The sequence below is a fragment of the Nannobrachium achirus genome, assembly GCF_963921795.1.
Source record: "Nannobrachium achirus genome assembly, chromosome: 15".
NCBI classification, from domain to species: domain Eukaryota; kingdom Metazoa; phylum Chordata; class Actinopteri; order Myctophiformes; family Myctophidae; genus Nannobrachium; species Nannobrachium achirus.
In genome coordinates this window covers 21,744,928-21,755,229 of record NC_137822.1, presented here as the reverse complement: position 1 = coordinate 21,755,229, position 10,302 = coordinate 21,744,928, and the positions used below count along the sequence as shown (strand labels likewise).

The 10,302-nt window shown below is 38.8% G+C and overlaps 1 protein-coding gene across 1 annotated transcript; it reads left to right on the top strand.

Moving 5' to 3' along the window:
• Window positions 1–6,381: 6,381 nt before the first annotated feature.
• On the top strand, window positions 6,382–9,874 carry rx3 (retinal homeobox gene 3; the record flags this gene model as incomplete). The annotated part of the gene is made up of 3 exons (XM_080743486.1): window positions 6,382–6,616; window positions 7,715–7,923; window positions 9,362–9,874. 3 exons carry the CDS (start codon window positions 6,382–6,384, stop codon window positions 9,872–9,874), a joined length of 957 nt encoding a protein of 318 aa, XP_080599612.1.
• Window positions 9,875–10,302: the final 428 nt, after the last annotated feature.

The following is a 10,302-nucleotide window of genomic DNA, read 5'->3' as shown; positions in this document are numbered from 1 at the left end:
AGTCCTCTGCTTTACCATTGCACCACCTGGATTGAGGATTCTCACACTAAAAATGGGTCGGATGTTATATTTAAAGTGAAAAGGATAGCCGACAGGTCAATAGATGAAAATCCACAGCAAACACCTCTACCCCTGACAGAGTGATTGAATCTACTAGATACACCCTCTTATGACCAGGGTTCATTATGACAACTGCAATTTAGGTTGTTCTTCTAAAAGGTGGATTCAATATTAAATTCCTGATTGAATCTCCATGTCAGCATGGCTCAAGAGACAAGTCAAGGGTTTATATATTAAAGGTTTGGGGTTCAAAACTCATGATCAACATTTTCACTGTCCATTTGAATTCTAAAATGTGGGTTAAATATTACCTTCCCGGATAATTTTCCATGTCAGCATGGCTCAAGAGATGAGTCAAGGATTTGTAAGTTGAAGGTCTGGGGTTCAAAACCCATAAGATCAACATTTTCACTGAGCATTTGAATTCTAAAAGGTGGGTTAAATATTACATTCCTGTTTTATTTTCCATGTTAGCATGGCTCAAGAGACAAGTCAAGGGTTTATATATGAAAGGTTTGGGGTTCAAAACTCATGATCAACATTTTCACTGTCCATTTGAATTCTAAAAGGTGGGTTAAATATTACCTTCCTGGATATTTTACCATGTCAGCATGGCTCAAGAGATAAGTCAAGGGTTTGTAAGTGGAAGGTCTGGGGTTAAAAACCCATAAGGTCAACATTTTCACTGAGCATTTGAATTCTAAAAGGTGGGTTAAATATCACATTCCCAATTGTCTCTCTATGCCAGCATGGCTCAAAAGATAAACCAAAGATTCATGTATTAAAGGTTGTGGGTTCAATGCTCAAACAAAACTAAAAGCCAACTCAAATAAAACAACTCCAAAAGCTCAAACAAAACTAAAAGTCTACTAAAATAAAACACCAAAAGTCTCAAAAGCCTAAAAAAATATAAGTATAAGAAAAGGTGAACAAAAAAAATAGCAATGGTGTAAAAACACAATTAAACAATAACCAACACCTCAAAAGTATCATACAATAAAAACTAATTATATGATTAATATGTAAATTTCCTAAACCCCTCCCCCTGGAGGCAGACTTTATCTAAGCTCCTCCCTCTCCTACCAGAGCTAAAAGAGGGCGTGAAGAAGTTGTTGGGCTCCTCCCTCTCCTACTAGAGCGAAAAGAGGGTGTGACGAGGGTGGTGGACTGCTTCCATGCTCTTTGCCTTCAAAAGACCAAAGTTGAAGACTTTCCAGTAGTGAGATTCAAACCCACAACCTTCAGGTTGTGAGTCCTCTGCTTTACCATTGCACCACCAGGATTTTCACACTAAGTTGTGTTGGAGGTTATATTTAAAGTGAAAAGGATAGCCGACAGGTCAATAGATGAAAATCCACAGCAAACACCTCTACCCCTGACAGAGTGACTGAATCTACTAGATACACCCTCTTATGACCAGGGTTCATTATGACAACTGCAATTTAGGTTGTTCTTTAAAACCATCTTATTAGAACACCCAGATTTACACACTCATTGAAAGCACAATTTCTTAGTTTCAGATGATAAAGACTATAGCAGTTTCAACCAAGTTATTTAAAAAAAGGTTTTTTGTTAAATCAAGTGCATTTGCGGTTTTCACTTTTGACCGTTGAATAAAACAATATGACTATGTTTGCAACTAGTTTCTCATTGTGGTATTATAACCATAGCTTAATTGATTAGCTAAATTAGGTTTATTCGAGAAAACTTCTGAACTGCTTTGCTTTGAGCTGTTCTAATAAATTACGTAAATTGAAAACTACCACTTCCATTTATGTATTTAAAAAACACCATTTATTTAAACAAACAACTGATAGCTGTACTGCAAACAATTTAGCCTCACAAGAAAGTATGACGTAAGTGACATTTTTCATACATTACTCCCATAAAACATACTAAACCCCTTTCAGTCAGGGTGTGACTCAAGTGATAGTCAAGAGGCAGAGCAGGTCTAATAGACGATGTTTTTTCCTTCCAAACACAGGATCACAAGAATAAACATATATATATTGAGACCACTAAATCGTAGCTACTGAACACTGTGAAAGCATTTAACTACTGGCAGAGAAAACTCAATGAGACTGAGGGTTTAAATACTCACAAGGTTAACCAGACACAGGTGATCAACACAGAGATTGGCTAAGAGACTAACAGGACACAGGTGGAGAAAACTAACAAACACAGGGAGGTGACTGAGATAAGACAGGTAACAGTAACAGAGTAGACCAGGAAAAATAGGAACAATAATGCCTACAGAATAAAAGGAACACAAGTACAAAGTAAACCCAAGAAACAAAAGGACACACTGAAATAAAGCTACAAAATAAAACACAAGGATTTTAACAACACTAACCAAATGTTACATTACTCTGACAGATTATGTCCAACCTTAAGCAATACTGTACACCGAGTATGCAAATCCACTCATGTGATCAGGACCTGTCAATGTGATTTTTCATGGTACTGACTAACTGTGATGGTTAATTATGAAGCTTTTCCATGCTTCTGTGGCAGCAGAGCTATGTCAGTGGTTTGTAAGCTCACGGTTTGCGGTTCTAGAGTAGACCACATTTGTCTTTGATACCATGGCGCCATGCTAATCTTTTCTGTATCGTTCCAATTTTAGCATGGCACCATACTTATCTTCTCTGTATCGTTCCAATTTTAGTACCACTTTACCTCATGGTTCCACCTCATGTATGTAGTGGCCATGGTGGCTCAGAGTGTAAAGACGTCAGCAACATGTTCTCACGGACGTAGGAGGGAAGAGCAGGATGACCTTGGTTGGATTTGAACCCAGGAACTCTGGCTCATATTTGGCATTAAAAACCATTAAACACAGAGGGTGATAGCTCACTATGTTAACACACTGTTCATGTGATCCAGAGGTTGTGCATTTGAATTCCACTCTTCTATTTACGCTGAAGCTTTACTGAAAAGACCAACACCCATAATTGCCCGTAAAATCTGTGTCAGCATGGCTAAGGTAGTGGTGGGGCAGATAGATTGTTGTTACCTCGGTGCTGGCTATGTGTGGGCTGCAGCTTCAAGCCACTTCCTGGGAGAGGAGAGCCTGTGTTGTTTCTGGAAGTGTTTATGAAAAAGAAATCCGTGGCCAGCTGAAATCTGAAAGAGAGAGAAAACTTAAAAGATAGATGTTGGTTGATTGAAGAATTTATTAGAAGGTTGCATAGGAAAAAGTACAGTTTCATGACAGTACAAATCACTGTACAAGGTCAACTAAAATGACATCTTATTTAACCACTTTATGTATCTCATATAACATTGAAAGACAGACGGATAGAACACAACAGCTTAGCATGCACCGATCAAACATTATGTCACGTCAGAATCAAGGCGAAACACCTGGAAAAAAGTGAGTCCCAAAATCAAATACCTAAAACATTTACGTGTCTGCGGACAACATCGACGCTGATAGGCTGCTTCTTTCCTCGATTCCTCCATTCCTCCTCGGTGGAAAGCCTGTGCCATTTCCTCCGAGGAGGCACAATAGGAGGATTTTTTCATGTTATGCCAAGAATAGCAATTAATTACCATGATGCCTGGGATTTGATCATTGAATCTCTGAGAACATTAGACATCTACACTATAACTCAGTTTGTTTAATGCAGTTGTCTCTTACTATCCAAGAGTTAGGCCTATTTTTTATGATTGCCTTCAGTTAAGTTAAGTTGAAACTCTAGCATTGAATAACAGGAGGCATGAGATTTGAACAAGGACTGGCTGCACATCAAATCAGATGCTTAGACCATTACACCACCACTCAGACACTTTCTTCAGATACATTTTAGTCCTATTGATTTGTATGTTAGTCTTCAATTATTAAAATTAAATTAAACTGCAGATTTGAAAATGAAATCTACAGTATGTGCTGTGAGTGTGACAATTAGACTACTACACCATTCACTCACACATCTCTTAGTAATTGAAGTGTTATTTAGTATGTTAGCTCTAAGTTGGTAAAGTTAAACTCACCAGCATTGAACCAACCAAGACTTGAACTCAAGTCTCAAGACAGAGAGTCCAATGTTTAGGCCGCCATTCTATGTCTGAAATACTCTTCACTCATGTCTGTTACACTTAGTAGGCTACTTTTGAAGCGTTCTTTAGTTGTTGTTTTTTAGACTTGAAAACATTGAACTGTAGGAGAACAGGGATTTGAACATCTCTGAGAGTCTGATACTAGCTCAAGCGCTGTTGACCTCAAAATAGTTTATTCTGCAAAGGAAAGCTTCCCTACAAAGAACACAGTGGGGTTGGAACTACCATCCTCAGATCTTATGCACAGCATCTCAACCTATTGAGCTACCTGCTAGTGAGATTCTCATCAGTTTAGATTATCTATCAATAATTTATCTCTTGAAAAAAAGATGGCAGTGACTAGATTTGATCATTAAAACACTACACCATCACTGAGCCACTTGAACATGTCTCTTAGTACTGTTGAGGCGTTTATATGTATGTCAGCCTTCAGTTAGTATAGTTGAAAAAAATGCATTGAACTACAGGAGGATCAGGACTTGAACATGGAATCTTTTGGTCGACAGTGTGATCTTTAAACCAATCTATTGGTTGACAGTGTGATCTTTAAACCACTGGACTATTATTCAGTCTGACAGGTGCACCTAGTTAGTAGGCCCTACAACCCCTTTACAAAAAATAGAAATCTCCTGGATTCTGACAGTCCAATGTTGGCAACCCTGGGTCACGCTAAGGCGACGGTGTGACCACCACTCAAAAATAGAGCATGAGAGAGGAGTTTAATCTTGGCCAGGAGGAGGAGATGGGCAGTGAATTGGCCACCACTGAAGACCCTGCCATCGGGAGGGTGTAGGGGTTCAGGGTCGAAACAGGGACGAACGATGCTGCCTGAAGACACAACGCTACAAGGCTAAATTCACCAAAACGTGAATGAAGGAGAAGAATATTTTAGATGTAAATATCATGAGATGTAGCGGAGTAGAAGTTAAAGTACTGAAAATTTTAAATAGGTCTACTAGTAAAGTAAAAACTATACCAAGTAATAAGTACAGTTCTCGAGTAAATGTACTTAGATACTTTACACCACTGACTGCCGCTCCTTGGCCTTGCCATGTTGAACAGAAGCTGGTTGTTGTCACTCCACCTCTGCTCTCCACCAGGGCATTGTGTTCATCTGTATTGTCATCATTCACGATGCAGCTGACAATGGCTGAGAACTTCCGAATGTGACACATTTCTGAGTTGAACTGTGTGTCAGAAGTGAGTCAGAGGTGATCTACAAGCTCGAGCTTGTAGACCTGCTATTTTGGGATAAAGTTCTCCTCAGAATAGGGAAGCTATAGCGTTCAAGTGGTTAATGTAAAAAAAAATTCTACCATACAAAGATTTGGCCCTGGTGTAGAGGGTGAACAGGAAGGGTAACTGCAAAACACATGCTGTCTGCAATCAATTGTGACCTTCCACTTTCAATATTATATTTTTAATTTTGCATGCTGAACTTAGACTAGGCCTATATATTGGTCCTACTGTATATCAAACACTTACATTTGTGATTGTTTTTTTGCTTACATATAAGGCTGCTATATTTTATCTCTGTAAGAGTAAGTTCACATGTTTCCTTCTTTTTTTCTTCTTTTTTAATAGGCTATATATTTATAAATGGCCATTAATCTCCACCTAAAACCAAAACGTCCCTGTTTTTTTGGCAGTAATGACACCCTAGCTCTACAAAACAAATGTAATTGATTTGATCCACCTTAATCTGTAGGCTTAAGATTTATGTTTAGATGCAGGCAGCACTGCTGTGCTGTCTGACTTATGGGGAGAGTAAGCATGATTTATATTTCGTCGTACGACGGCGACAGGGAAAGAACTAGTAGCAGGCCTACATAATTGACCGACGAGTCGACGTCCCCTTTTTTAGCCTACGTAGCTGGCCTGGGGGCTGTCGCACGTGGGGGTCTTAGACCAGGGACATACTGAAAGCCATTCAGAGAGGATGTGTCATCTCCAAGCAAAATGGTCTATAGAAGTCACTATTGACCCATCTTATTTTGGATTTATTTTTGCACTAAAAAAGAAGAGACTCCCGCAACACTAGCGCAATTGTTAGGCTACATATTAGCCGATTTCAGTGAGGCTCGTTGGGTTCTGAAAACTTTTCATAACTTTTTTTTCTTCTTCTATAGCCTACCGTGAAGATTGTTCTTGAGAAACGTTCACTTTGCAATTGAGAACATTATTTTGTGAATTTGAATTGTGTAGCCTACAGCAGCCTACCATTTTCACTTTGCACAATTTTCATCACCGAGTGAAATGATGCAGGCTGAGGCGCGCCTGTCATCCCGTGGTCCATCCCATCCCATGGTGGTCCAGAGTCCAGTGGTCAACCCCAACAGACTGCACAGCATCGAAGCAATATTGGGATTTAAGGAGGGCGGCATCTTTCACAAAGCAGCTTCCTACACCATGATAGAGAAAGGTTTGACAAAAGATGCTGAGCGGAATGGGAATCTAACAACCCCAGTGAGGAAAGACCATCACTCCCTTGAAAGTAAGTTAAAAGTATTATTCAATTATTGTTTAATGACAGCTTATAGAAAAAAAGGTGCATCCTGTATTCTCATTGGCTGATTCTCTTAAATTGTGTTTTGATATTGTGACATTTTGTTAGCTTATTCGTTCAGGTAAAACAAAGTCTATATAAATATATTTTTTAATAGTCTACACTGTGATAAATAAATACAAGTCTGAAATCAATTATGATCTTCCAGTTTCAATATTAGACTATATTTTTAATTTTACATTCTGAACTTATAGGCCTATAGGTAGATTATTATTCAGTCCTATCAAACACATGTAACTTAAATTTGGAATAGGCCTACACAGGTTTTAGCTTACAACTAGTCTGCTATATTTTACCTCTGTGGAATAACAGTATAAGTTCACATGTGTTTTATTTGTTTTGTATTTTAGCAACAAATTTCCAACTAAAATATAGTTTTCCTGTCTTTTTGGCAGTAGGCTCTTGACACCCTCTTTAATAGGCCTATACAAATGTAATTGATTTGATCTGTAGCTTGTAGGCTTAAGAAAGATTTATGTTTAGACTGTAGATCTTAAAAGACAACTTTGTTTTTTTACAACAAGGGTTCATATTTTAGATTATAATTAGAGAAAAGAAAAAGTGAGTGTTAAAATGTTTTCATTTGCTTCGTTCTATTCTTTTATCGCGTTTGACGTGCTCAAATGTGGGGCATGCGTACGCATGCATGGGGGTATGCGTACAAGTGGCTAAATATGTCTTTTTAGACACAATAAGCCAGCAGTTTCTTTATTGCTAATTTACAGTAACACTTCTAGCCCCCATAATTCACATCCAACCATGAAAGGTTGCGTTGTATCTTGGTAATGGGCTTATTCTGTGTAAAATGACATATTTAGCCACTTGTATGCACTTGTATGCAAACACTGAAATAAGAATCTGTAAAACAATAGAAAGAAGTAAATGAAATAATTTTAACACTCATCTTTTATATTCTTTAATTACAATCTGAAATATGAACCCTTGTTGTAAAAAAACTAAAGTTGTCCTTTAAAGAACATAAAATAAAATCAATTTTGACATAATAGTTGTGCACATCTGAAGCAGGTCTGTTCAGCCCTGACTCGCATGATGACGGCGACGGTAAATCGTCGGATGATGAGAGTCTGAAGAAGAAGCAGCGGAGGAACAGGACCACATTCACCACCTTCCAGCTCCACCAGCTGGAGAGAGCCTTCGAGAAGTCTCACTATCCTGATGTGTACAGCAGAGAGGAGCTGGCGCTCAAGGTCAACCTACCCGAGGTCCGAGTGCAGGTAGGCTTATTCTTTCTCAGTGGTGGAAAAAGTATGTTTTACTTAAGTTGAAGACAACAATATTGCAATAGAAATACTCTGTTACAAGTAAAAGTCTGGAATTCAAAATGTACTTGAGTAAGAGTACGAAAGTATTGGTATCAAAGTGTACTTAAACTACCAAAAGTAAAAGTACAAAATGTTTGAAAATAGCATGTCTATTTTCAAATAGCCTATAGGTATAAAATAGGGCTAAAGTGGTTTTATATACATGATCCATCAAAAAAAAAAAAAAAAAAAAAAATATATATATATATATATATATATATATATATATATATATATATATATATATATAAATTGTGTAAAACTCTTCTGTAATATACCGTAATTTAAAAAAAAAGTTAGAAATGTCATATATTCTAGAATAGATACATTGCACAGTGAATTATTCCAAACCTTTTTTTGTTACATTTTTGTGTATTTTTATGGCATACAGTTCCTGAATATCAAAATTCCATATTTCAAAAATATTACAGTATTACACAAGACCACTCAAAACGAGGATTTATAATAGAGAAATGTCAACCTTCTGAAGTCAGAGTTGCTTGAAGTCCAGTGGGAAGATTCTGCAGTCAGTTATGATTTTGGGGTGCTATGGCAGCTGCATGCTTTTTTATACTACATTGTTTTAGATCAGGGGTGGGCAACTTTGATGATGGCGAGGGCCACTATATTTCCACCTTCACTCCAGAGGGCCACATTGTATATTGCTACGTCCTACTTTGTCATTCTAGTATCTCATACAAAAGAAAAGCAAAAATAGCAGTTCTACAAGCTCAAAACACATCGCAGCGCGATGCGTTTTGAGCTTAGATCGTCTATTTTTGCTTCTTTTGAATTGGAATCCTGGATTCTTTTTATTAGAATTCTGAAATGTAACATTTTGATTTAATTTCGAACACATTTATTTATATACTCATGTTAACTTTATGAATCTAAATACAAATACATTGGACGTAAAAAAACAAAACATTTTAATACTACTATACTAGACATTAAGCTACTAATATAGACTGACGGAATTAAAGCATGTCATGTTTGGAATTGTAACAGGTGAAATCAATAATATATCAGTATTCCGGTATTAACCTGTGGGCCGCATTAAGTGGGCCGCCAGTTTCCCATGTATGTTTTAGATGGATCTGTCATTTATATTTTTCAGTTTCAGTGCTCAAATAGGCCTATGATGATGTGATTTTTTTAATTGAGCTACATCCAAATGAACCTGTTAGGCCCTAACGGGTCCATTTGGTTCCATTTGTAGCCTACACTCTCAGAGTTAAAAACAAAACTAGTGAAAATAGCAGATCTACAATCACACAACGCCTCGCATGTGTGTTTGTAGATGGGCTATTTTCACTAGTTTTTAATGATTATTATTTTTGTATCCATCCAGGTATGGTTCCAGAACCGCCGTGCCAAGTGGCGGCGGCAGGAGAAGCTGGACGTCATCGGCTCCATCAGATTCGGGGACGTCACGCCTCAGGCCTCCCTGCTGAGCCTGGGCTCCCCTTGTGGCGGCGTGGGCATCATCAACCCCCTGGAGCCCTGGCTGAGCAGCATGAGCCCCCTGGGCACCTCCTCTTCCTCCTCGCTGCAGGGGGCGCTGCCTGCAGGCCTCCTCACTGCAGGCAGCTACACACCACCTCCTCCTCCTCCTCAGTCCATGCCCTGCTCCTCTCTGCCAGCGTCCTTCCTCAACCCCACTGCCCTGCAGGGACAAAGCCATCATCATCATCATCATCTGTCCCACGTAGGCTCCCTGTGTCCCCCTCCTCCTCCGCACCAGGCCGCCTCTGGCTTCATGGACAAGTTCGCCCTCGAGGAGACGGACACTCGGAGCTCCAGCATCGCCTCGCTGAGGATGAGGGCTAAAGAGCACATCCAGTATATTGGGAAGACTTGGTAGTAGATGGTTAAAATAATCGTCGTTGTCGGGTGGAAACCTTGTATGCCCAAAAATCGTTTGTTTTGTATTTATCATTTTGAAAATTCAAACTAGTGAAAATAGCCGATCTTCGAGCACACAATTAACGCCTCGCACCGCAAGGGAGGGTTAATTGTTTGCTTGTGTGCTTGTAGATCTTCTATTTTCATTAGATCTGCAAGTTTTGTGCAACAGTCTTGTATGATGAAATGCATTATGAAAAAACATACACACTTGGAGATACTTTTGGACTTATGTGTGGACGTTGACAGTCTGTGAGCATAATGCGCCGGCCTGTTGCATGTCGGAAGGATGCTGCTCTGAGAGAGCAGCGTGGAGACCACTCTAAATTCTGGTGTGTTGATATTTGTTTCATTTCTGACATGTTATTATAAGCAAAATCAGTCAAA